Genomic DNA, 27,824 nt, shown 5'->3' on the forward strand with positions numbered 1-27,824 from the left:
AAATGCTGTGTTGCGAGGACAAGCTTTGGGGTCAGCGTCTCATGGAATGCCTTGAAAACCATCTAGAGAGGGAATTGCGTTAATGTGCGGGTCTGTGCCCAGTCTGGTCCAGTCTCTTGCTCCTCCTGGCTCTGTGACTCATCTAATGAGTCATTACTGTAGACACAGGCCCCGTGGTGATTGCATGTGGTGATCTGAACAAGAATGCCTGAAGGGCTGTAATCCTAAAAAGTGAGTAATTTTATAGCTTTGGATTGTGTGGCTGTGGTTTGCAAAGGCCAGCTACTGTATGACAAACACACCGGTTACTGCATATCTCTATTTCTTATACTCATTTGGTCCAAAATGATATCTCAATCTCTGTTCTTTTTTTCCCTACTTTCCATCTGTCCCACGTTACACAGCTACTGTTGTCTGGACTGAGCAACCAACTCCAGAAGGGGATATTACAGATTCACGGTATTAACTAAATAAGCATGCCTCTCCTTCTTCTCCCTCCACCCTCAGTCTTAATGTCTTCGCTTCTCCTTGTTAACTGCAAGGATGTTTGATGTCAGTAAATACGATTTTCTGTGAGAGCATGGAACAAGTGTGCAGATTGCACCCTCATGTCACTGGGTGTTTTGCCAATATTTTCTCTCTTGTGGGACTTTGAATATGTTCTGTTTATGCCTGTTTCCAAGGGAGTTGAACTGCAGCCTTTATTACAGTGTTATACTTAAGAGATCTGCTGTCAGAAGCTGCCAGTATAGCCTGAAGCAATTTTTTTGGCTGCAAATGTTTTGGCACAACATCATGCCCACAGCATCATTGACCCAGTAAGATTACACAACTGATCTGCTGCAAGTTAACAACAAACCTTACAAAATCATTAATTTTGCCAATTTAAATGTGGTTGACAATAAGCTGGAATTCCAGGCGATATGAGGTGTGGTGGGATGGTGTTTGTGTGAGTGTGCCAGGAGAGGCCGGTGGGAGGGGCCGCTGCAAGTAAAGTGGACAACATTCAACCTTCCAGCATTCAGTCAGCTCCTCTTGCACAGAGGACTTACCTTACACCAGTTTAAGGGAGTTTTTGTATCCGATTTCACTTCATGGAGGGCAGGATCATCTGTGGACTGTGGCTGCTTGTCTTTATCTCGGGATGCGGGCGGCTGTCGGCTTTCAACCTGGACACCGAGAATGTCCTGCGGAAGAGCGGGGATCCGGACAGCCTGTTCGGCTTCTCTCTCGCCATGCACCGGCAGCTTGTGCCGGAGGATAAGAGAATGTAAGAGCCAGAGTTTTTCTTTTCAAGTGATGTTTGGAAGCAGTTAATTACTTCTGCGTCGCCCTCGCCTTGGAAACAGGCTTTTTAAAATGTCTTTAAAATAACTTCAGCAACCGTGTGATTAAAATGTCACAGCAGTGCAGACGACTGTAAGTTCATTTTGGGTTGTTAGAGCTGCTACAGAATATGAAAAATCTATTTAAAACCTACTTTTAAAGGACCTCAGACACCGTGAAGTGCTGACTTACGTAATCATATGAGCTCAGGTATGTCGCAGGTAGTTTCACAAAATCTCACCAAGTCAAACCCTCAGCCTCTTCAAATAAAGCACTGTACCTTTTATACACCTGCTGCGAGGCCTACTGAACCATAGGCCTACTCCCTTATTAATCGTTATTAAATCTTTACTTCCAGGTTACTATTTGTGAGCTTTTATTAGAAAGGTTTTGTACTCGTTCACGCTCTGGTGCGCACTCACATTTCTCTTTCTCTCTCTTTTTTGCTCACTTTGTCCCAATGGGGGTTTATAGGTGAGACCGAGCCTCGGCATTCATTTAGGGCTAAATCATTGCCTCATTGAATCACTGCTGGCATTAATTCTAAGGTCATTCTGCATAAACGAACGTCATTAAGCGGTCACTTGTTTGAATAGACTGAATATGAACTGATTGAGATCAGCGCAGTCAAATTCTCTAATCTGGGAAGCTGTTTGACTATAATGAGTCAGTTTGTGTTTCTTTTAGGGACTTCATGTAGTTGCGTAGGTTCATAGTCAGTGGTGGAGGAAGTACACTGTAAAAATACTCCACTATGGATTCAAAATGTTACTCAAGTAAAAGTAAGGAACATTATCAAAATGTATTTAAAGTATCAAAAGTAAAAGTGCTCAATTTAGAAAAATGGCCCCTATGAGTGTTATATTACCATATATTATATCACTGGGTTATTATTGCTGACACATCAGTGTGTAAGTAGCCTAACCCTACTATTGTAGTTAATCGAGGTCATTTTAACTGCTTTATATGTGGTTGGGTAGTTTAATCTGTAACAATGCATCACATTTTAATTAAATGTTCAGGAAATGTAACTGATAAATATAAATAATAAATATAGTGTTGTACAAAGTACAATATTTCACCTGAATTGTAGTGTAGTGAAAGTGTAAAGTAGAATGAAATGGAATACATAAGTAAAGTACAAGTACCTCAAATATAGACTTACATTAAGTAAAGTACTTGAGTAAATGTACTTAGTTATGTTCCATAATATAATATAGAATAAAATGCTATTTTGTGGATTAATTAATTAAAAGTACCTCACAGTACTACAGTTGCCTGTAGCGGGGATCAATGATAAGTGTAAACTACCAATCTTCTATTTGTTTAACTAATACCTAAAAGGTCACCACATTGTGTTAACCCACAGAACCATTAAGGCTCTCAGAGAGATTAAGTGTCTGCGAGTTATCCACATAGGTTAAACCTTGTTCTTAAACCTATTTACACACTCCTACTGCTGCTACACTCACTCAGTGTCAGTTAGTGTCCTAGTTTGAGGCTGTGTCCAAATGAAAGACACATGGTGATCAGCACGAGACCAAAGCTACCGCATAGTCGCCCTGCTTCAGGTTGTAAAGTTAAATACAAGCAAACAGAACATAGTTGGATTCTGTTAACTGGAAAACAACAGATACCAGTATAGATAATATAGACTGAGTTGTTAATGGAGGTGTCAAAACAATTAGTGCATAAAGCGATTAGTCGATCAAAATTAATCGGCAGAGTCATTGTTCAAATCATTTTTTTGAGCAAGAATGCCAAACATTTGCTGGTTCTAGCTTTTTAAATATGAAATATGCTGGTTTTATTCGTCTTCTATGGCAGAGCAATTAATTGATTTGTTGATTAATTGATTAATCAGTTATGTTAAAATCGGTTAAAATGTCATTTGAAGCCTGGGTGTTCACTGTTATTGTTGCGTATTCAGTGGGTTTATTTAACATGACGCAGTGCTATTTGCCCTCATCATAATACAATTATATTCCACATAATTGAATAATTTGTCAAATGTTTTTCCTAAATGTCGTAATTCAGCATAGAAACAGTTGAGCTTGAACCATCAGGAGCATGTGTGTGTTACATTACAATGCGAGTCTGAATGTGTGTTTGCATGTTTGAGCAGAAGGCCATGTTTGTTTTGCAAGCAGCGTCGTGATACAGCTGTTATAAAGGTGGAATGGGCTCGGCTATTCGTTTGTGTGCACGCATGCATTCATGTGAACGTCTGTTTGGTGTTTTTTAACGGTGCTGATGCATACTGTGGTGGAGCACTGAGACGTTGCTTTGTTGTTAGTTGTTTGGAAGAGTGTCAGCCAGCTCAACATGCTGCTTGATACATTCCTAACCTGAGGCAAAGAGTAGATAGAATAGAACAGAAATAGATAAACAGATTTCTTGTGCTGACAATGATTTTCTTTTAACGTACATTGCAACCACACTTATGCTGAAGTAAGTTTTACTGTGTGTGTCATCCCCATGTGGGTCTCCACACAGCTGGGTGTTCACAGTGAGTCACAATCCTTTGCCAGCCTTGTATGCCAATTTGTATTCAGTCTTTCTTTACTCTGTCTCTCATGCCCTCTAGGCAAGAGTGTTACATGTACCTGCAGGTGAGGGCGGGAGCTGATGGGAACGTGTGTGTGCATGTGTGTCTGTGTGTTTTTGCATGAGTGTTTGTGTGTGGCATTCCATGGTCGGTCATAATTGCCAGATGGAGCTGCCTGTATAATAAAATCAAAGAGGGAAAGTGCAAAATGCACGAATGGGGAGAGGAGGGAGGAGAGGAGGAGACCATGTGAGAGTTTTAGGAAGTTGGATCAAGTGTGAGAAATGTGTGGGAGAAAGTAAACGCATGTGTGTGTTTCTGAGAAACAAAATGGCTCTGGAGAAAACCAATATAGAGATATAGAGACACTATGAGAGAGAGAGAGGGGACAGCAAGACATGCTAGCACATGTTAGATTGTAATTTTAATGTCACGCTGTGTCTAGATTCCAGAAACACTTGTGGAGATAGGAAGAGTGTGGAGTTTACTATTAAAGTCAGCTTTGCGTGTGAGTGCATCTGGTCGGATTTAGTCCTTTCTTACCTCTCTTCCCCTCAGGTTACTTAAGGTTATCCAACATCAAAGAGCAAAGAAAAGAACTTAAAAAAAGAAAAGAGGTGATGGCTGAAATAATGCTGAGAAGAACATAAATCAGTTTTACATCTGGGCACCAAACATGAGCCATTAGACTCTGCGGGCTCGATCCTGGCAGACGGACGGGGAGAGAGAAGTTGGGTAACACGTGACGACAGTTGTTCTGGAGAACAACCCATTTGGAGGTGAACGCCTCCAGCTGATAGGGTGCCACTGGCTGTTGCCAAGCAACAGGCTGTGTCCTAGCAGGCAGGCAGCTGGTTTGCCGCTGCAGAAAAACAAAACAAACCACAACACACCTCTCTCAATGGGATAATTCCCTAATGGTCAGTCTGTGCCGGTTGCTCTGTTGCTCTGCCTGTGTGTCCCAGTGCCTCTGCCAGTATGTGTGTGTCTGTTTGCGAGTCAAACACACTCTCTCTCTCTATCTCTGTTTGTCTTTGTCCTTCCTGTAGATTAAGCCTGTGTGTTGGAGCTTCCTCTGCTAGTGGTGAATGATTAGATAAACAGCTGGGTCACTGTCAGTGAAATAGTGGGTCAGTCGTATCACAGCACTAGTCCCTGACACATCATGTCAGCACTTCACTCTACAATGGAAAAAAAATAATCATAATGTGTAACAATAAAGATAAGACATGTCCATTGAGATTAGTTTCCAATTCAGAGTTTTTTCATTATTTTGATCACATGTAAGCTAGTCTAACTTCCTGCTGTCTAAATAATTACATATTTAATCAATTGGTAGTATAATTCTAATAAAATGTATTCATTGTGATATAGCTGGTGTTTGTTTTGTTTGAGCACTACTGTTGGTTGTATTCACCCCAAAGGAAACAGCTGAACGAGTCAGAGTATCACAATATAATTATGTAGGAGGAACTATCCATTCTCTATGAATGCATCCCAGAACAAGTGATCCCATATCCCGGAGCCCATCCAGTGTCTTGGCAGAGCTCTTTCCGTCCATTCTGCTGACTTCCTGTGTCTCCGAGGATAACGGGAGTGGAGATGTACCCACCTGGGATCGGCTGTTAGTTACAAAACCTCCCTTTGAAGTGATGACTCATTTGATTCAGAGTCATCTCTGATGGATATGTACATGCTCTAACTTGGTGTTTCACTTGGTGTTAAAATATGTTTTCTGTTCGTTGCACACAAAGGTGGAGAGTTGACTTGAGTCTCCAGACTGTGTAGTAACAATTGTCAAGTGTCATTCACTCCCCTTGTATTTGAAAAAAGACTGGATTGGACACTAAATGGGTGGGATAACGGCGCAAATTATAGCGCTCTGGTTGTTGAAACAAGGCCAAACCAATCCAGTGGTTAAAAATGGGATAGTGTACACTTGTCTATCATGCAGAAGGAGCGTGCTTCAATTGTGATGACTTACCCTGCTGCAGTTTATTGGAGAGAATTTTTTTTTTAATATACTTTATTTTATTGTCATCATGGCATTTCATACATTTTATTTATGTTGTATAGCCCATGTAATGATGACAATACATTTTTTTAATGATACATAAATAATGTGTGTGGGTGTGTCACCCGGTGATACATCATACAATAAATTATACAATAAATTAAAATAATAAATAAATAAATAATGACAATTTTACAGTACTGACTTTGATTATACAATGTTGTAGTAATTCTGAATTAATACAAAAACGTCTTTGATCCCATTTCATATTTGAGAATCTACTTGAAGTATTCCATAAATCCATAGTTTATTCTTCTATCAGAATTTCCCGTCTTCTTCTTTAGGTAAAGAAGGGGAGAGGAAGAAAAAAAAAAAAAAAAAAGGAAATCCAAGACAAAACATACAGCATCAAAGAGCTGAGACAAAGGCAAAGACAAAAACAGAACAAAGTAGGAAGAAGGGGGGAAGAAAAAAAAATTTAAAAAGAGAGAAGAGAAATGTTTTTATATTTTTTCAGTGTTCTCTATAAAACGCATTTAAATCCACCTCATAACAGCATCCCTATAAGACTATTAATCGGCAATGTTTCTTAATTTAGGGTATGTCATATTAATAGATTTATTGCCCCTTGCTAATCCCCATCACATCTGCTGAAGTCAATATTCATGATGATTTACAGTGTCAAAAGCTTGTAAGTTTTAAATCTTCTCCCACATGCAATTAGCGTTTGCAGTGTTAACTGCTGAGGTCAACACACTGTAAAACATGCTGATCACATTAGGCCTCCTCCCTTTGTCTGTATGCCTCTGTAAATTCCCTCCCAGATGATGTGGATATCTGAAAATGCTTTGTGTTCCTGCTAAAAATGGCTTTGCTTAATCTCATCTTTTGAAGACCGTTTGCTTGCGACATTAACTCTGGAGGTCATCAGACGGACGAAACAAACCAGAGAGAGATCAAAGAACATGCTGAGAGAGAGAAAGGTGTATTGACAGTGTGTATCTCTGCTGTAAACCTCCACAAAAGCATCAATTTAAAGGACGACATCCTTGACTTGTTTGATTTACACTGTAGGAAACCCTGGGACCTGGATGCCCATCATCAAAACTGGGTGTGGCATTTGCCCTTGTCCTTCGTCCACAAAGGCAGCCTCTGTGTGTGTGAGATAGAAAGCCTGGTTCAATCAACCACAGCAGGCGGTTGAAAGGGGTCTTTGACTCAGTTGGACCGTGAGGACATGGAACATCAGTTTAGTGGTGGCATGTGTGTGTTTGTGAGTTTGGCTGCTGTGTAACACAGTAGACTGGAATGTGCGATAACATAATGTGCAAGAGGAAGAACTGCCAGAACGCTTCTCATTCTGTGCCCTAGATGACAGAGGAATGTTACAGCTTGAGCCTCTTTCACAATTTGCATTTGATTGAGTTGCATATGATGTTTGGCTTAATAGATTCATGTGTGCATCTGTTGCAGGCTGCTGGTTGGTGCCCCGAGAGCAAAGGCCTTGAATAGACAGAAAGCTAAAGTGACAGGAGGACTCTACAGCTGTGACATGAGCTCCAACTCCGCTGATTGCAACAGAGTTAACTTTGACAATGATGGTGAGATATCCGAATGTACCTTCCTTCTGATTTTTGGCTATTTCATGCAGTTTTTGTCCAAGATTTAAGTCACAATAACCTCTTTGTGTCTATTTCTGTCCCTGGCATCTGTCTCTGTGTAGAGGATTTAACAAGAGAAAGCAAAGAGAACCAGTGGATGGGAGTGACAGTAAACAGTCAGGGGCCAGGAGGCAAGATTGTGGTAAGACTGTGTGTCTTTGTATCTCACCATGACCTTGAATGTGAACTTCAACTCATAATGACAAACTTAGCCGTCCAATCAGTTACCTTTAAACCTCCAGGAATGTAATTATTACATTTTCGTCAAGATCCTAACGTTTCCAAGGATATTGAATATTTCATGCTTGATTACAGGGGAATGTATAACAAAATTTGTAAATTGTTCATGTGATGTAATGGTGCAGCCATTAAAATTGTTTCTTAGTTGTGAACAGTTCAGTTAAATAACTGTGCTTTGCAACTTTCAGTCAAGCAGATACAGACTATGACTATTATTAGCTGCAACTAATGATTATTTTTACTGTTGATTAATCCGTTTTATTTTTTCAATTAATCAGTAAATTGCTCAGTCTCTAAAATGTCGGCAATTTCCCAGAGCTCAAGATGACATCTTCCAATAGATTGTTTTTTCCGTCCAAACGGTCAAAGATATTTATTTTATGGTGAGATAAAACAGAAAAAGGAGCACTTTCTCACATATAAGAGCCTAGTTCCAGCAAAAGAGTTGGTATTTTTGCTTGATAAATGGCTAAAACAATTAATTGATTATCAAAATTGTTGTTAATTTTCTGTTGATCGACAAATCTGTTATTCAGATAATTGTTTCAGCACAGTAGAATATACTGTATATGATGTCAAACAGAAGGAAACATATGCTTATCTTGCTTTGAAACTACTAAAGTTGAAATTTAAGGGGCACGTTAAAGTTCAAAAACATATTCTTTAGGGCATCTAATGGTCATCTCAAATTTGATTTCACATCTCTTCTGATTTTAATCAACATCACGTCAACTCTATTGTGTGCTCCTGTTTCCCTGGTAGACCTGTGCCCATCGGTACCAGCGCAGAGCCAATGTGAACACAGGCATCGAATCCCGCGACATTATCGGCCGTTGCTATGTGTTGAGTCAGGATTTGACAATCAAGCCTGAATCAAGTGAAGACGGAGGTAGCTGGCATTTCTGTGAGAGCCGGCACCGAGGCCATGAGATGTTCGGCTCCTGCCAGCAGGGCCTCTCAGCCACATTCGACAAGGACTACCACTACCTCATCTTTGGGGCTCCTGGAGCATACAATTGGAAAGGTAGTTGTGTGTGTGTGTGTGTGTGTGTGTGTGTGTGATGGTTAGCAACATGCAGTTACAACAGCATAGATGTTTAATTTAAAAGAACCCACCAGCACATGTTCCTTGTTATTAGTAAAATCAATCTACTCTGTTTGATTTATTTTGCTCATTTTTTAATGCAGGAAGAATTTGCCAGTGATGCTTTTTTCAGTCATGTTTTCGACGTTACTTTGTCAATTAGGATTATTTTATTATGGGTTTTAATTACAAGCCAGATTTCTCCATTCTGAACCTCTCTCGTCTTTTTCAGGCGTGGTACGCCTGGAACAAAAGAACGAAACCCTCTTAGATGAGGGCATTTATGACGATGGTCCTTTTGAAGCAGGAGATGAAAATGAGAAGAACCCCGACCTGGTGCCTGCCCCTCCCAACAGTTACCTGGGTAAAACACTCCCTCCTCACTGTTATTCTGGTTGCTCAATTTTCATGAAGAGATGCTTTCAACTGCCTGACCACCCTCTCACTACATAAGCAATGATCCCTTTGTCTCCTTCTCACAGGCTTCTCTCTGGACTCGGGGAAGAGTCTGACCAACAAAGGCCAGCTGACGGTGGTGGCGGGAGCTCCCAGAGCGAACCACAGTGGAGCAGTGGTGCTGCTGAAGAAAGGCTCGGCAACAAGCAACATCCTACTGGAAGAGTACACCCTGGAAGGGGAGGGACTAGCGTCATCTTTTGGCTATGATCTGGCCGTGCTGGATCTCAACAAGGACGGGTGGGTGAGGCAGAGAGGGATACACACAACTTGTAACTTCTACTTTGAAAAGTGATATATCGATGAAATTATTACAATCAGGATTGTCATACTGTCATGTCATGTTGTTTTTTAGATGGCAGGACATAGTGGTGGGAGCACCTCAGTACTTTGAGAAGGACAAAGAAATTGGAGGAGCCGTCTACGTCTATCTCAACAAAGCTGGAAACTGGAACAAAGTCACACCCATCAGAATAGACGGACCTCAGGACTCCATGTTTGGCCTGTCTGTGGAAAACCTGGGAGACATCAATCAGGATGGTTACCATGGTGAGGCTGCATTATTTGTATGTGTGCGATTATGTATGTTACAAGATGTGTCACTGTCTGCTGGTCATCTTTTACGCTGTACAACAACACTGTAAGTCACTGTTCTTCTTTGTGACAGATTTTGCAGTGGGAGCTCCTTATGCAGATGATGGTGCAGGGAAAGTTTACATCTACCATGGATCAGCCACAGGATTCAAGTCTGAAAAAGCACAGGTATGTAATAAACTTGTGGAACTGGTGAGGAGAAAGGTGTGGAAAATGTGTTTCTTCTCAATGTGTTTTAATCTGAGTAATGTTTACATGTAAGAAAATGAAATTCAAATAACTGTATCCAGTAACAAAGAAAGTGTAGCAAGACGTTTGACCTTCATACTCAAACTATAGCAGCTTCAGCTAAATTATTCTTTATTTTCAAGTTCAGTTATAATTTTTTATAATTATTTCAGTTGATATTGCTTTTGTGCACATAAATACAAAGTGTTAACTATGTGTTCCTCTTTTGTTTTAGGAATTATCTGGCAAGCCTTCAGGAGTGAGGCTGTTTGGCTACTCTCTTGCAGGCAACATGGACCTGGATAAGAACTTCTACCCCGACCTGGCTGTTGGATCCCTCTCAGACTCCATCTTTGTCTATAGGTGAGCTAACTCTGTTTTCCTCACTCCACATCTATCATCATGGTTATAGAGATGCTCATTGAGTTCTGTCCTCCCAGAGCTCGTCCTGTTATCAACATCAAGAAGGACATCCAGGTCTCACCGAAGGAAATTGATCTCACTAAGAAAAACTGTGGCAACACCGTCTGGTAATTGTCTTTGGTTTTTTGTTGTGTCAAATATGGATAATTTTATTTATCGGAAAGGCTGATGACAGATCCAATCTGTAAAGGCTGACTTAAGATACTTAATAATGAAGCAGAACCATAATTTATTTGATTTTTGACCATTTGTCATTTGTTGCAAAAATTGTTCAAAACTATATCTGTACTGTTGTCTGATTGTGGATAAACTGCATTGTGTCCCCAGCTTGGAAGTTAAGGCGTGCTTCTCCTACTCTGCCAACCCCAAGAGTTACGCTCCCAAACTGAGTAAGTGGAGCCATCTTTTTCTTTGTTAAACCAAAAAACTTAATCTTTATCATGTTTTGTCTTTTTAGTGTCAGAAAATACAGATATGCTTCATACAGAGATATGTATAATAATAATATGACATAATATAATATAGTAATAATAATGACACACTATAATAAGGAGGTTAGAGCCTTCTAAAGTCTTTCAGTCTTTATCCTCTTTAATGTCCCTGTCTCTGTCCCATCCAGCGGTGGCTTACACCCTTGAGGTGGATGCTGACCACAGGAAGCGTAGTCTTAATCCCAGGGCGACCTTCACCTCGTCCTCCGCCTCGGATCCCACCTACGAGTCCAAAGGGACCATCACCTTGAACGGCAAAGGAAAGGAACAGTGTGTCACACGTCAGCTTTCCATACAGGTAGTTACTCCCTCAGGGAAATTTCTCCCTTCTCTCTTGATCAGAAAAGTTTAATGTCATAAACGAGAAGAAAAATTTGTGTTAAAGTGCATTGTGGTAATCTTACGTGATGATGTCATTCTACAGGAAAATATTCGAGACAAGCTGCGTGGAATCCCCATCGATGTGTCTGTGGATATCCAGGACGCCAAACGTAAACGCAGACAGAGTTCAACTCCTCAGGTGTCACCTGTCCTCGATGCCAATGAGCCAATGACAACTCGTTCAGAGGTACGAACGAATGATACTTAATGCATGAACATATTAAAGGATAGATTTTATAGACATACAGTAAAAGTGTTGTTCCCACCGTCTCTATGTAATCTTTTATGTCTGTAAATTATTGTAGGTGAATTTCCTGAAGGAAGGTTGTGGCAACGACAATATTTGTCAGAGCAACTTGCAGTTGAGTTATCGCTACGGCCACAGATCACCTGATGGTGAAAGCTTCAATCCATTAACATCGTAAGAGGATAAGATTGCTTCTTGCACTGAGCTACACACACACACACACACACTCGTCAGCATTCAGGTTCATAACTTGTGTCTGTTTAAAGGGGGAAGGATGTGCCGGTGATCTCACTCAGTGACCAGAAGGACATCACCCTGGAGGTGAACGTGACCAATCTGAATGGTGATGATGCATATGAAGCATCAGTGGTTGCTTCCTTCCCACGTGCCGTCACATACTCTGCATTCCGCAGTCTCTCGCAAGTAAGTTTCTCTCTCACTCTCACTCTCACACACACACGTATAAAAGTTTGTGGATCTGATTGGAACTTGTTATTTATTCCAGGAAGTATCTTGCAGCGCCAATAAAAATGGTTCAATGGTTGATTGTGACCTTGGAAACCCCTTCAAACGTGACGCAAAGGTGAGAGAAAAAAAACAGTTTGACTCTGTCTACTTCCTCTACATAACAAGTGTTATCATTAATATTAGATATTGTGTGTGTTTGTTTGTGTGCATATAGACAACCTTCTACATTATACTGGGTACAGCAGGCATCTCTCTCAACACTACTGAACTGGAGATTGATCTTCAGCTACAAACGTAAATATATCTTGAAACTTATAGGCATTAGGTGATTGATGTTTAAACGATGGATGGTGGTGATATTTTGAAGCTCTCAAGTTTGAGGTTTTCTTGCTTGAGTCATACGTATAATGCATACTACAGATACAGCAGATAAGCTCCTTGATCATAAGCACTTACCTTCATTATGTATTAACATTTATAGTTTCTTAGCAGTATCTCAGTTGACCTGTGTGTAACATCTGATCCGACAGGACCAGTGAACAGCAGAAAATGGCCCCTATCAAAGCAAAGGCAAAGGTGGCCATTGTGTTGCAGCTGTCTGTATCAGGGTAAGAAACACACACACACACATACATGTGCAAAAAACAAAAAAATTTTCATGCTACTAACTGTTCATTTCTGTCTTTCCAGACAAGCCCAGCCATCTCAGGTCTACTTTACAGGAGAGGTCAAAGGTGAGAGTGACATGAAGACTGAAAGTGACATTGGCAGTGCCATTACACACCAGTTCAGAGTGAGTACAGAAAAACTACTCGATCAGAAAACATTCTTTCCATAAGGGCTAGCTCCGAAAATGATGTCTCTGTGCCTGCTCCTTGAAAATGTTTTAGATAGATAAACAATGCCATATCAAATCTGTCTTGATTCACAGATAATCAACCTGTTAAAGCGCTTGACGGACTTTGGCACCGCCACCCTCGACATCGAGTGGCCAAAGGAGACATTGGACGGGAAGTGGCTGCTCTACCTGATGAAGATCAGCTCCACAGGTGTGGATCAGGTCGAGTGCACTCCTAAAAAAGAGATCAACCATCTCAATGTGGTAAGTGACAAAACAATGATGAAATAATTGATTTATTTTGACAAATAAAGAAAGTGAGGGAAATCTTATGGTTTTATGTTTTTTTTTCTTCTCTTTTCAGAAAAGTATCTCCAGGACAAGAAGATCCACGGAAAACACCCAGGGAAATGAGGAGGGCTCTATTTCACGTTTACTTGACAAGAAGACATCTAAAACTCTGGTAACACCACTCTACCAAATTCTATTGTATTCTATATTATTATATTATTATATTTTAAGTGCATATGCAACATGTGGGGGAATCCAGTAGTGACTTTGTGCTATCGTTTTTGTTGACAGTCATGTGAGGATGGGGCCAAATGTGTGACGATAAGATGCCCCCTGCGGGGCCTGGAGAGTAATGCAGTCTTCACTTTCAACTCTCGCCTCTGGAACAGCACCTTCATAGAGGTAACAGAGCAGACCGAAGGAAAATGTGTTTTTTTTTCTCAACTGTTATATCAGTATTAGAGATAGGGTGGCCAACAGTGTGGGATTGGCTGTGAGACTCAGCTTCACTGTGCCGGAAGGGAAAAGAGAAGGAAATTAACAAATACTTGTTGACAGGCTGAAATGACAATATACTGTAATTTGATTAAGTTCAATAAAGAGGTTTTAAGTTTGAATCAAGCAGCTTTATAAAAAAAGCAACCAACAACTTTGTAGCTTTTGATTATTGCAGGAAATGTATGTGTTTATTTTAGGAGCAGGAGCAGCAATCATCTGATCTTCTCAATTTTTTTTTTCAAAACAGGATTTCTCTAAGTTTCATCATGTGGAGGTGATAGTGAAAGCCTCTCTGCACATTGATAGCACAACAAAGAACACGGTGCTGGAAAATGCTGTGACAAAGGTAATGACACACGAACAGACAGCAGATAAACACTATGTGACAGTAGAAGGGGACATGATTATCAGTGTAGTGCACAAACACCTAAAAATCTGTGTGTGCTAGATATAAGTAGAGACAATGAATAAGACATTTAAAAGTGCAGTTGATACTCTGATCTGACTGACACTAAATTCACTGAGTGAACAGCCAGTTTACAGGGTTGTCCTCAAGGACATCGACTGTTTCTGGGATTGAACCTGGCAGCCTCCAGAGGATTGAAGGAGTCAAAAGATGACTTCTCCAACAGCGAACATGCAATTGACACTCATTTTGATGCTGATTTAATGCCACTGTATAATTTTCTCCAGGTTAGACTGACTGTGTTCCCAGAGAGGCGTGCAGCCCAGTATGGAGGAGTGCCATGGTGGATCATCGTGTTGTCCATCCTGCTAGGGCTGCTGTTGCTGGGCCTGCTGGCTTTCCTTCTCTGGAAGGTAGGAATGAAGGACACATAACCAGGACAGAGCCTGTCCCAGCTGTTAAAAAATGTACCTACATCCTCAAATACTTGTAACTGAAAAGAAAAACAACAACTGCAGGTACACATAAAAGCGATTGCAAACATTTTCTAACAAATTGCCTCTCCTCAGTGTGGAGTCTTTGGGAAAAAGAATAAAGAGGACCCGTCAGAAAAAGAGAGGCTGACAACAAATGCGTAAAAAAGAGAGAGGGTAAATTTACCCGGCCTGCCATGAACGAGTGGAAAAATGGCAAAACCTTTTTTCTTTCTCGCTCTCTTTTGCTACAGAGGCACTGCTTTCTGGTATTAGGCACACAGTGGGCAACTCTCACACTGTGACATGAATGCTATTATTAAAGCTGACTGGTTATTTTTTTGCAAAGACATTTTTCACACATGATTTTGTGTGGACCATTACAGTGCATGGCGAGGGGAGGTGATGCCTATTAAGCAATGACTGTCATTTAATGCTGTGAGGAACTACACCATGGGGGCTGTTCTGCACCTCTTTGTTTGCTCTCTCGTTTCCATTTCTTTTGTTCTATTGCACATGCAGTCACTTGGTCTGAGGGTTTCTTTCTTTCTACATTAAAAAACTGGTGTTAGAACATGTTTCCTTACTGTATAGAGGAACGCAGATAGCTTTTACATCTTTCAACGCATTCACTGCATCTTGGCTCTTGCCTGTGAAAGAGGACGATGACATTCAATGTCTCATCAACCTATTCGCTTTCTCTGAATGCCTCTTAATAGCCCTTTTCTCAAAGAAAATATTGATTTTGTTTTCCCTGTCTCTTTTGCAGTGTGGCTTTTTTAAGCGTGCCAAATATGAAGAAAAGGTTCCCAGTTACAATGCTGTTCGGATCAAACGGGAGGAGAGAGCTGTAAACCCTGGGAATGGTAAATGGGAAAATCTGGAAAAGAAGCCCTGGATGACAACCTGGCATGACAATGAACATTATTCTTAACAACCAACGAAATCTGACTCCGCACAGATTCCTGTCGCTTATTGATGAACTCCCAGTTTCTCTGATTTTTGCTGCCCTGTCTCTGCACAGCGCTCAAAGAAAATCATTTGTTTAAAAACATTTGTAATACTAAATACTTGATCGGACATTCTGCTTCAGGGCCTGATTTAATTTTAAAGACTGTATGAATCACTGGAAGGAGAGGTGCAGTGTGGGAGATGGTCCTGCACAACTACTGTCTGTCAGATCTTTGGAGCTTGTTTTGTACATGTACTACATTCACAGTGTTGACTGGGGGAGGGAGGGTGGGTATGGGAGGGTTTTTAGGTTTTTGTACATTTTTTTTTTTTTTTAATGTTTTGAACTGTTTGTATTTATTCTTTTTAAGGAGTACTTCCTGTTACGTGCTCTACAGGCCAAAGAGTCATGCAATGCTGACACGGGTGACTTAATTTCCACAATTTAAAAGTCAAATTTTCATCATTTCTACAATGCATCTGCCTTCATTTTTAATTTTTTTTAATGTCAGTCAGTTTGTATCTTTCAAGCTCATGGTGCCTCTGGTTTTACATAATGGAGGAACTGCAACTTATCCACACTTGTCAAGCACTCAGTTTGTAAATACACTACAAAGCCTCTGCAGAATTCACCTTTTATTCACTGGCTGTAAAATAGGAAGAGTGAGAGCAAACAAAGAGTTTCTTTAATAAAATTTCTAAATGTTCTCCATGTGTTCTGTTTGCAACATTTTTATGCCAAGTTGAATGAGAGTTAAAGGCAACAGGGGAAAGTTTAAAGCATTATTTATTAATACATAAAAAAAGCATTTACAGCAAATACCTGATTGCTTAAATCAGCAAAATCATTCTAAGGATAATTTAAGGTTTATGATTAAAAAAAACATCACTGTAAAACAGTAGTGAATCATCACATACTTTAAAACTGAAACATACAGACAAATATATATACATAATTGCTGTGAGAGTGAACTTTGGTGGTGGAGTCAACCTCTGTTCTAGTCTGAAGATCTTTCTATCAATTAAACCAACCAGCATTTTCAAGATGTGACAAACAGGATGTGTACAGTATATCTAGCTAACTTGAAATCCGTTCAAGTGTGTTTCGTGTGTGTACGACTGCAAACACACCATCATGCTGGTGGCAACAAGACAAACGACAGAGGTGGGTGTGAAATGTGAAGTAACTCCGACATCACTTCTGTGTTTCTTCTATAGGAGTGACTCAGTTCTTACAGTCCTGCCGCTGCGTCCGGCCTCCTTTCCGGATTTCTCTTCCATCACCATCCTCGCTTTCTCCTTTCCTACACTCTCCTTGTCCAAAAGTGCATTCTTCTCCTTATCCTTTTCCTCCTTCAGTCTCTTCTCTCTCCACCTCTGTTCTTTCTCCTCTCTTTTCTTTATCTCCTTCAGCTTCTTCTTGAGGGCAGACCGGTCACTTTGACTGCACACCCCCAGAGCCTGACAACAGAGAAGAAAGAGAAACAAGGGAAGATGCATGTAAACAGAGGATACATGGATACTGTAATGGTTCAGGTTAATGACCGTCCATTTTTACATTTTCATTACACTCGATTAAATATAGCCACGGTTGGCAATAAAAGTGGTTTAGAGAGCAGTGACAAGCTCATTTTTCAACCGTAAAATGTGCTGCTCAAGAATCAGTCACAGTTCTTAAAATAACCAGCTTTCAGGTAACATTGTTTGTTTGTGTTACATGTTTATGCTAAGAAAGTTCAGCCAATAAATTGTTAATAGATTTTTTGATACAATCAAATATCAATATTGGTATTGGCCTCAAAAATCCAGTACCAATATGGCTCTATTTACCAATAGACACTATCATATGAACTGTTTAATATTAGGACTACTAATCATTAGAAATAGCAAAACCTACAAGAAAACAAAAGGGGTTTATCCCAGTGTTTTAAACAGATAATTAGTAAAGGTCTTGAAGTTATGGATATTTGATGGCAACAAAAAAAACATTAAAAATGCTTATTACCAAACAACTTTCCCGTACTGTCAATTCAATGTGAAAAATTAATCAAAAGTATCATTGCATCTTTTTTTTGTTGAGATTCTCACTTTTTTTTTTTTTTTTAAACATCTTGTTTCCCTCACCAACATCTTTAACTGCTCACCTTGAGTTTCTCACTGTCCATGTTGAGCAGCTGCGTCCCATCCACACCTCTGGCAGCAAACTCAGCCGTGTATTGATCCATGTTCATGGCGATCAGCCACAGACACACCTGCTGGTTGTTCCACTCCAAGGCGGGTCGACTTTGCCATTGGTTGTTGTTATTAGTGGGAACTGGGTCATCATCCAAGGTCTAACAGGACACCAGAGACAGTAGTAGGGTGGAGAGAAAAGTAGGAAAGAAATGGTAAGAAACTGTAATTAAAGAAGAAAGTAGGCTTGGGAAAAAATTATTGGACAAAGAGTGCACCATGGGAAAAAAAGGCAGAAGAAAGGAAAGAAAAGGAAGGGAAGGACAGACTCACCTCAGTGGAGGAAAAGGTGAAATTGTGAGAGTGTCCAGAGAGGGAGTGATCAGAGACATGACCCACCATGCTGGAGCTGCCCACTGGAGAGCCAATACTCTGGAACCAACAGAAATAAACCTTGCTGCCTATGTACTTCACATCTGTTGCATGCTCAACCATGCATGTGTGTTACTTTTAAAAAGGATTTCTGTTTGTATGAGATATCTAGAGCAGAATACTAGATCAGGAGAAGACAGAGGAGGAGGATGGTGTGCAGCAAAGGCTAAAAGCCTGATTTATATCCGTGTTACTCCATTTACATGCAAGCCTGCTTAGTCACCATGCAGCCATGTGTGCATATGATCACTGTACGTGAACTTTTCTTACCTGATCTCTTCTACCTGTGGTGGTCAGGTATGGCAAACTGCTGCTGGACACGGACCGAAGCCTCTCTCTGCCTCTCTCCCCTTCCTCTTCTTTGTCCCTCCCTCGCTCTCCAAACCAGGGAAAGGGCAAGCAAGAAGGCATGGAGGTGACTGAACCTGACGGAGAAACTCCTGCAGGCTCATCCACCAGGTCACCACAAGATCCCCTTGGAAATGATGAGATTGAATATTATGAGGCGTGGCATTGTGCAAGTGAAACAGCCAGCTAACAACTCAGGTAATTGATGAAGTTTATTGATATAGCACTAATCAGAAATGATAAATCGCTCTACAAACGTCAAGCATGAAATAATAAATCAATAAGAAAAATAAAGTGAAAAAAGAAAACATTACAAGACAGAAAAGTGGGGGGAGAAGGACTTACCACAACACATATATACATATTCATGCATATACACACATATTAGCTGTTAGACATGTAATTAAAAGACAGACAGCCTTTCAATAAAAGTGATTTTTTAAGTCTGGGTTCATCAGGAAAATAAGCAACTAACAAATTCAGTGTTAATTGCTTATTCATGCTCACAAGATCAGTGAGAGAAACACATTAAGCTTTGTTTTTGTGTATGTGTTACTTAATCACACCTGTTGTTCATGGACCTTCTGCTATGTTTCTCACTTCTCCTTTTGCTGAGAGACTTGCGAAGACCACTGGAAGAAAAACAGAGATTATAGTCATGAAACACATCAGGATAAAAATGTGCCACCAGCAAAATTGTTGGGCCATTCCCCACTACACCAGCCACTTAGCTAAGAAACCAACAATGAATCAAAATTTAGAGTTATGGCTCATAAGGAACAAGGCTGTGACAAATATTTTAATATCCATATCTAAGGCAAAAGGAAGAGCCAGAGACTCTGCACCTGAAGTCAGGAAATTTCCTTTTGGATTTTCTGGATGCAGAGGACTTGCATGGCGAAGGAGTGACAGTGTCAGTGATGTAGTTCGGAGGTGTAAAGACGGAGGCGGTGGGAGGATGAGGATTGAGGGCTGAGAAAGAGGAGGTACTAGAGTGGTCACTTTTGCTGCTCCTATGCAACATCCCTAACACTGTGGAAGCAGACAATGTTTGGCTCCCCTGTAGTTTCTGGACTTCATCTTCCTGTAGCAACAGAAGACATGTGTGTGTAAGTTTACACAGTCAAAGACAGCTCAAACTGACAATTGTGAGTCAAAGTGAAATCTCTTTCACTGACCTGTCTTCTAAAGCTCTCTCTGAGTTTGTCTCGTGAGGGCGGGTGTCGCTTGGATTTCTGGGCCAGCTGAGCTCTTGCTATGTGAGCGCTAGAGTCTAGACGTCCTGTATCAGGAACTGGAATATACCAGTCTGGACCTTAGAAACAAGCAAACACACATGCAATTCATTTTGCTCAGTCAAAAAGGATAATTTTTGCTCAAGAAGTTTGAGAAAAAAGTTACATTTTCTCACTTAAATGTCATTTAAAAAACAAAAAGCTCTGGATCCATAAAATTCAGTCATTTGATGTAAAACATACACTTTTCACTAGCCTGCAGCAACACATAGTCAAAGAAACACACAGTCACATAAAACAGGATCCTTTACAGTAACGCAGCTGCTTACCTGTGACTGAAGCATCCACAGAGTGGTTCTTTCTTTCAGGTTCTGGCTCGTTTCTCTCTAGCCGTGCTAGCTGTCATGAACATTGGGAAACAGTGACTACAAAGAAATGGCAGGTTCACTGAAGTAAATCCAAGCAGGATTGACAGAAGTGATGTCTCACCTGGATTTGCAGTCTTTCAACAGTCTCTCTGTGCTGCTTATCTCTCTCCTCCATTTCTCTCCTCAGATCTGCTTCTCTGTTCTCCCTCTCCTCCTCTCTGAAGAAACAGAGCACATTATTTGAAACGTTTAATTCCAAATCTTTAGGGTAAAAGAGGTGCATTTGCACAGTCACACAGTTTTAAGTCCTTTGCCTGCTTTTAAAATAGACTCTCAGTAATTTATGAATAATATTCTACTCTGTTAACCGAGTTACCTGGATTTTTGAGATGGAATCAATAAATACCTGCTCTGGTATTCTCTGACCAGTCTCTTGGCCTTGCTGTATTTGATTTCCAGGCTTTCTGATTGGCTCTGAGCATCCGCCAGTCGCTGGCTCACAACCCTGCACAGTGTTTGGGCCTCCTGCCAATACCTGATTAATAGAGGGAGGATCATTAACACCGTCTTCACCATCATTATCATCTTCACAGTAATTGTCAAAATTATTATCCTTTTGCAGGCGTTAGACTCCCACCTAGTCCTTAAGCAAAACCTGTATCTACATGGCACATTGTAATTCTATGATATACGCCACTGAAAAATGGTAAATACAGACAGTGCATGTAGAGTTTATAGTATCGTACTTCTCAAGTTTGTCAGCTTTCTCCTCTCCGTCCTCCACTCTTTGCTCCAGCTCCAGCTTCAGGCTATCCCAACATGCCTGCTGTTCCTCCCATGCCTTTAACTGGGAGACATAGAGCAAAATATAATGTGTCTTGTGTGTATGCATGTCTGCAACATATGATATGTCATAGGCACAGGGGGGAATAAAGGGCTTAAAAAAAAAAAAAAAAAAAAAAAAAAAAAAAGGCCTTCATGTTGTTACGTCATAGATGTCAAAAACTATTCTTAGAGTTGGAGTGTAAAAACTATTCTGAGCATTGCCTTAAATTTTCTTACTTCAAGAGTTTTAATACAACAAACAGAGTATTCACAGATCTAACACAGTTGGATAGAACAAAGCCAGATTTTCTACTGAAAGGCTTTCGCCAACCCAGTTATGTCACAGCGGTGATTACTTCAAGGCAAACGCAGAGAGCAGGGCTGACGTGGAGAAGTGTTGGAACAAGGCCTGTGTCCTAATAACTCCACACAGAGTCATCTCATACACAGTTAAATGGGTCAGACTGTTCCAAATGTGGATGCAAAGGTAGTGTGTAAAATTGAGCATTAGAGTTATTGGTTTGTGTGTATGTGAGAGTGAGATCTCAATCTCAGCTAAGTGACCTACCTTTTCTCTAGCACATTGAAGCTGTTCTACTCTGCTTCGTAGTTTTGACTGGAGCTGTAAAGACAGAAAGAAAAGGAAAAGCAAACATACAGTAGAGATTTTTTCTGATGCAGTGCCCCATTTAATTTAATACTGGCCTGATATCTGATAGTAGTTTTGGTGTGTACTGTATGTAAAGTACCTGCTGGTATCTGAGGCAGAGCTGGTAGTTGTCCAGACTGGAAAGTGTAGACACATCCTCCTCTTCATCTTCTTCCTCTTCTTCAGCCACTGAGCCCCTCTCTGACAGGCTACAGTCAGTGTCTTCATCTCCACTCATCCTTCCTCTCTGTCATATTCAGAACACACAAAAGTAGTGTAGTGTAATGAAACTGTATGGAGTTCTTAGCAGGACTGAACCTCTGCTCCTGTTTTAGAAAACACACCTTTCTAGATGTTTTATCCATTTCCAGGCTTTCATTGATTAGCCGTGCCACCTCACTCTCCACTCCCTCCTTCTCTCGACCAATTAAAAACCTGCAGCAGAGGAAAGAAATCACTCAAAGCTGTGAGCAATCGTCACATCTCATAACACATTTGCACAGATTTGATTGTTGCAATATTTTATCATGGCATACTAATGCAATTGCAAGAATGGACTGTTTTGAAAACTCCCCACATATACGCCGATACTCAAAAATTCAGAGGTGTAGCTGGAAAGGATCACATTCACAAGATTTGTCGGAACACCTATTCCCAACACAGAAAAAGTTCATGTGGATGTCATGGGTGTGAATGTTGTCATTTCTTGCAATGCAATAACTATCTGAAAGCTGGCAGACACTGTAAACATTATGTTATGTTTTGGAAAATGGTCGGCAGTAATGTAAAATATACATGATGTGTAGGCAAAAACATGCAAATCCACAGTTTTGGTCCTTTTAAAAACAACATCTGGGGAAGAAAAATTATATTTATCTCTCTTCTTAATCCATCTTTAAATAACTACAACAAGCTTTTATAAGTCTGCCTTTAACAAAACGCATTTTGACAGATTTTTAAAAACTGAAATACCAAATACCAGGCAAAAAATGCACTTTAACACTTTACCACCTGTGGGAAAAACTATATACACCTCCATCTCGGTAGCAATATATATGAATAGTGGGAAAGACAGAACAGTACAAAAGACAGAGTGGTGTCCTCGTAGTGTTTCAGGAAAAACACAAACTATTTGCACCCAAACAGAACTGAAACATGATAACTTACTTGACAAGGCCTGATGTATTCTTGAGGACTGTGGCTGCAAACAGCTGGGACACTCCAACCAAACTCACCCCATCCACCTCCACGATCTGGTCATTCACCTGAATCCTAACACACAAAGACAGAACAGAACCTGATGTCCTTGAAACCACACTGAATCCCCATTAAATACAAGTCTGTGTCAAACTAGTGTACCTTCCATCCTTCTCTGTTGCTCCTCCTTCAGTGATTGTCTTGACAAAGATTCCCAGTTTTTCCAGGCCCTGGTCAGCCCCTACACCCATTCCTATGATACTGATGCCCAGACCCTCGTCCTCTAGAAGGAAGAGACGTTCGGAATTCATCTTCACATTAACAACAATATTCAGGCAAAAGCCAAGTTGAACCATAAAGGAACAAAAAGTATGCAATTAAAAGAGGGAAACACATCTCAGGAGAAATTTAATACAAGTGGAAGGGGAGAACATGATGATAATGCTGTTTTTTTAAAATATTATGTGTCAGGCTTGTATTAGATTTTGACATTGAATTGTCTGGTTTGGATTTTAAGGCTCTGTCTTTACAACAATACACAGACACAGTATCTGTATTTTTATGAAATATCTTGACTTCTATCTTGCTGGATCCAAGTTTTAATTTAGTATTTATTGTATTTTGTATTTGTATTAACTGCATTAATGTTTTGTGTCAATCTGACCAGGGACTACAGATGGAAATGAGCGAGTAGCTAAATCTAGTACGATACAGCTCTTCTCCTTGTGTGAGAAGAATGTTTTCTTTGTACATGTTCCCTGACAAATAAATGTTATAAACAATACTAAATGGATGCAGTGACATAACTGACCCAATAGATTTCCTATGAATAAAAAATTCAGGAGTATGCCACTAGATATCACCAGTCACAATTTCTTTTCTTTTTGGCTTTAGGCATTTGAATCTGACATGCAAATAGATACCAAACACACATAAGAAGCAGAAAAAGCCAGACTGATGGAGATTCATACCCTTTTCTATCTCCACTGGAAAAACGTGCATCCTGTCCACTCTCTTCTCCAGCTCATACTCAGCGGAGGCGGACATTGGGTCAATATCTTCATTGTGTCTGTCGTACTCTGCATTAGAATAGGTGCTGAACACCTGACAGACAGCAGTTAACATACATTTAAAACAGCCTCAGCTTACGTCAACACTCTCACTACTGTTTTATGCATTGATAGCTTGTACATGTGTTCATCATAGTGCAAAGAGAACCATCTGCAGCTACTGACACAACAAGATACTGTTTATCTTGTCAGATCTGTCAGTGAGAGTGTGTGAGAGTCAGAAAGTGGGAGAGATTCAGTAAGTGCAGAGGGGGCATTGCAACACTTGAGCAAACTGTGCAAGCACAATCATAGGCTTGAAATAAAATATAAATGTACACTCACAGAATCCATGTCAATCACTGATTCTACACTGACTGCCACAATAGTTTTGTTATGCATTGAGCCACATTAATACTATACATACCACAGGAATGTTTTCTGTGCTGTCATTTTAAGGCAGCTCTGAAGTGAGTGCTGACAGATTGAATGCATGTGGGATCTTGCCTTTTCTCCTCCTCTAATGGACCAGAAACATGGCTTCGGGCTAATGTTTCTCTTATACACATTCAAACACCAGCTGGAACTGACACACGCACAAATCCAGAATTTATCTCTCTTAAAGATTTCCTTACCTTGATTGGTGACGAGGTGAACCTGACCTTTCTGTTCGAAGTTTCTGCTGTCTCTTCATTGTCCTGATCAGCCAGGTCAAGACCAGCAGAGATTTCCTCGCATTTGGATAAAAGTGGATTTCCTGTATGCAGAGAGTTTTTCCTGTCCGGTCTTGGTGATGTTGGATGATCTGAGTGAGACTGGGCCTCCTGATTGCACATAAAAGCCTTATTCTCAATCCCACACACATCTACAGATCCAGTTTGACCCTCTTTATCTCTGTTTCCATCATCTTTCCCCTTAACCACACTGGCATACTCCTCCTGAAGTTCAGATGCTGGACCTGCCTCTTTTCCCTCTTGACTTTGTCTGCACTCTGTTTCTCCACCTTTCCCCTCACAGCACGACTCTTTGTCAACATCCTCCTCTTGCACAATACGTCTCTCTCTCTTTCCAGCACTTTCCTCCACTACCTCATCCATCTTATCCTCCCTGTTTCCCCCCTCTTCTGTTGACTCCTCAGCCTGTGCAATGAACTGTCTGTTCTGCTCCTCCCTTTCACGCTGCCATTGTTCATTCACCTGCTGATACTTGTCTCTTTCTTCTTCCTTGTCATCTTTAGTCTGTCCTTCACATGGCATCCTGGTGGATAACTCCTTCTGGTGTTCTTCTGAGGGAACAACAGATGTACCTTCTCCTGCTTTTAGCTCCACTCTGTTTTCCACTATGCGAGGATCAACAGGCACTTCACGTCCTGGTGTTGTTTCCATACTGGTTTCTTCAAAAACATCATCCACAAGGTCCGGCACACTTTCTGCTGTGTTTTTATCCATATGCTTCACCCCCTCATCCTTAAGCCAGTTCTTATCCTCTTTGCGCTCTTTTTCTTCTTCATTCTCATCGCTTTCGGATGACTCGTTCTTCACGTCCACTAGCTCTGCCCTGACTGGTTCCTCAGGGGTCAAGCAGGGGCCGAGAGATGCTTTCTCTTCCTCAGTTTGTGATGCTCCCTCACTTCGTGATACTGCGGTTTGACCATGTTCATCAATATCGGAAGATTTGTTGGATGCTCCACTGGGGCCATCTAATACAAGAGATTTAGGGTGCCTTGTCATTGAGGCCTGTGCAGAGGGCTTTGGTGAGGAAATATTTATGGTGGGTTGGTTTATGGATTTGTCTTCATCTAAGCCATCCTCCTCTGTGTGCTTCCCTTTTCCGCTTACCTCTTCCTCCTTTTCCAGCTGGTTCTCATCTGCTATCCCCTTGCTTCCTCTGCAAGTCACACCTTTTGAAACCTGTCCTTCACCACCTCCGACCTCAATCACCTTGTTCTCAAACAACCTTCGGGTCACAGAGAACTTTTGAGCCAGAGCAGCTCTTTCAATATCCGTTATCTCCTCTGATCTAGACAGCTTATCTTGCAGAGAGGATTCAGGGGTAGAAATGCTGGCCACAGTGCTCAGAACAGATGAGGAACTCATGACCGAACGCCTGGGTCCAGAGAAAGATGAAGTTTGGAGGTGCAGGCTAGGAATTTGAGGAGAAAGAACGGATGTGGGGCCAGAAGTCAGCACTGGACCACTGTCTTGTTTCAGCTGCTGGCTGTCCATTTGGAGGAAGATGTTGTCTCTGATCTTGGTCCCCCTGGTGCTGTTGACCCTCCCTCTGCTGCCTGTGGTGCCACTGCTGGTGTGAGACATTATGGGATCTGGCAAGCTTGATGGCAGCCTAGTTTGATGCACAGCAGAGGCAGCAACAGATTTGGTCCCTCGTTGAAGACTGGTCCCAGTGTCAAAGGAGCATTTGATAGCATGGAAGTCAGACTTGTAGGTTATCCTGTGAGGAGAGGCACTCCGGCCTTTGCTGTCCGTCCGCATCATCTGGGGATGTATGCTCTCTAAAGTGAGGAAAAAATGTTGAGGAACTGAGGGAGAATCTTATCACAGCTAATGAAAGCACCTGGCCAAGTGTTGAGAAGGTAGATATAGGATTTGCTGGTACAGTGGAATGGTAACAATAAGGCAAGGGATATACTGGAAAGTAGAGCTGGTGTTTTAAGAGGTTACTACTGCATTTGTTGGTGACAGCAGGTGATAAAGGCAGGGTCTTGGTCTGTAAACCTCATAGTCCTCAAGTAGTCTTCTAAAATGTATTATCCATCACCATAGCAAAAGTCTCCTGGAGGAGTGGTGTGAGAAAAAGATAAAACATTGAAGTTAATTGAGAGAAACTGACACAATCCAGGACATCACTACAGCAATAACACCCTAGACAAACTATGAAGTAGGTTACCCATGACTTGCAGCTATCAGTGCCAGAAATAAAAAACACACAATTTTCAGACTGAATACTCACTGAGCAATTGGAAGATAAGCGATTGTCAGCTCCGCCATAAACGTAGACACTTAGCGTTTTTGTTACACACCAACTCCACACAGGTATTTACAATTAACTTGTTTGCTGCTTTCACGTGCTGTAAGAAACTAAACGGATTGAAAACAAACGGAAAATGGAAAATGCTCATTCTTAACCACCCATTTGAAATTAGAGTCAGTGTGGCTCAGTTTATTTTGTTCTTAATGTTTTGTCATTGTACATATATCGAGTAAGGAGCAACAGAAAGCCAGTATTAGGCAAATTTTACGTTTCCTTTTTGTTTATTCAACTTGCTAAGTTAGGTGGCGTAAGTAACTGAACCTCGGTTTGATGCCTGGTGTAGTGTGTCTTCTCTGTAAACCGTTCTTCGTGTCTAAAATGAAACAACTGCAGTATTTGTATTAAATGTGTATTGTAGAATACACGAAACTATGCGCAGTGGTCGGAGCAGAAGCAGAAGATTACGACGGCATTTGAAGGCAGCAAATCTCATCGACCTGGTTGAGGCGCGCGCGCAGTTTAAAGGTTGTGACAGACGTTAGGTCACTTCCAGTGCCGACCAACTGTTAACTGAACAGACTCATTAAGCAGCATTTAACAAAGGTAGCTTTTTAGTTTCGTCCTACACTTCTCCCGATAGTTTCGTCTTACCGTAGAAGTGTTGTCGGTGTGGAGTCGGCCGGTGCTGACGGCTCCCTCACTGTGATAAATACAGACAGATGGCGACTCATGTCTCTAAATACTGTAAATGGATTATGCCCCGTTAATCCTGTGTAAACTACTCCAGTAGCTGAACCACTGACGGTGAGTGGGTTCCAACACTGGGCTTGTTACCCTACATTAAGGGCTAATTGCTACATATGTGCCCTATAATGCATTTACCACTCACTGTAAGGAGTATTCCCTCTTTTCACTGATTGCCTCAGCCTGTTACAGTCTA

At 41.0% G+C, this 27,824-nt stretch overlaps 2 protein-coding genes across 8 annotated transcripts; one reads left to right on the top strand and one right to left on the bottom strand.

The window, feature by feature from the left end:
• Positions 1-440: 440 nt before the first annotated feature.
• On the top strand, positions 441-15,900 carry itga6b (integrin, alpha 6b). 3 transcript variants are annotated; one of them, XM_042429908.1, is made up of 26 exons: positions 995-1,270; positions 7,362-7,489; positions 7,612-7,691; positions 8,552-8,813; positions 9,106-9,237; positions 9,356-9,569; positions 9,685-9,878; positions 9,997-10,091; positions 10,387-10,514; positions 10,592-10,681; positions 10,902-10,963; positions 11,194-11,363; positions 11,490-11,633; positions 11,752-11,867; positions 11,960-12,116; positions 12,199-12,276; positions 12,376-12,455; positions 12,692-12,769; positions 12,852-12,954; positions 13,093-13,263; positions 13,364-13,462; positions 13,582-13,692; positions 14,036-14,134; positions 14,482-14,607; positions 14,764-14,844; positions 15,437-15,524. In XM_042429908.1, exons 1-25 carry the CDS (start codon positions 1,095-1,097, stop codon positions 14,830-14,832), a joined length of 3,162 nt encoding a protein of 1,053 aa, XP_042285842.1. In that variant the 5' UTR covers positions 995-1,094; the 3' UTR covers positions 14,833-14,844; positions 15,437-15,524. The 3 variants fall into 3 exon arrangements, with proteins under 3 accessions (XP_042285843.1, XP_042285842.1, XP_042285840.1); XM_042429909.1 differs by lacking the exons at positions 995-1,270; positions 14,764-14,844 and adding an exon at positions 441-459 and having other exon boundaries at positions 15,437-15,900; XM_042429906.1 differs by lacking the exon at positions 14,764-14,844 and having other exon boundaries at positions 15,437-15,900.
• Positions 15,901-16,387: 487 nt separating this feature from the next.
• LOC121909377 (neurabin-1-like) lies at positions 16,388-27,687 on the bottom strand. 5 transcript variants are annotated; one of them, XM_042429903.1, is made up of 19 exons: positions 26,864-27,687; positions 26,629-26,683; positions 24,529-26,405; positions 23,816-23,948; positions 23,007-23,127; positions 22,815-22,919; positions 21,992-22,082; positions 21,748-21,894; positions 21,567-21,620; positions 20,920-21,020; positions 20,580-20,708; positions 20,295-20,391; positions 20,135-20,204; positions 19,749-19,885; positions 19,416-19,654; positions 19,137-19,202; positions 18,493-18,697; positions 17,763-17,951; positions 16,388-17,079 (listed from the first exon to the last, which is right to left on the bottom strand). In XM_042429903.1, exons 3-19 carry the CDS (start codon positions 26,386-26,388, stop codon positions 16,831-16,833), a joined length of 3,993 nt encoding a protein of 1,330 aa, XP_042285837.1. In that variant the 5' UTR covers positions 26,389-26,405; positions 26,629-26,683; positions 26,864-27,687; the 3' UTR covers positions 16,388-16,830. The 5 variants fall into 5 exon arrangements, with proteins under 5 accessions (XP_042285837.1, XP_042285836.1, XP_042285835.1 ...); XM_042429902.1 differs by having other exon boundaries at positions 26,629-26,686; XM_042429901.1 differs by having other exon boundaries at positions 26,543-26,686.
• Positions 27,688-27,824: the final 137 nt, after the last annotated feature.

Source organism: Thunnus maccoyii, chromosome 12, assembly GCF_910596095.1.
Source record: "Thunnus maccoyii chromosome 12, fThuMac1.1, whole genome shotgun sequence".
Classification (NCBI taxonomy): Eukaryota; Metazoa; Chordata; class Actinopteri; order Scombriformes; family Scombridae; genus Thunnus; species Thunnus maccoyii.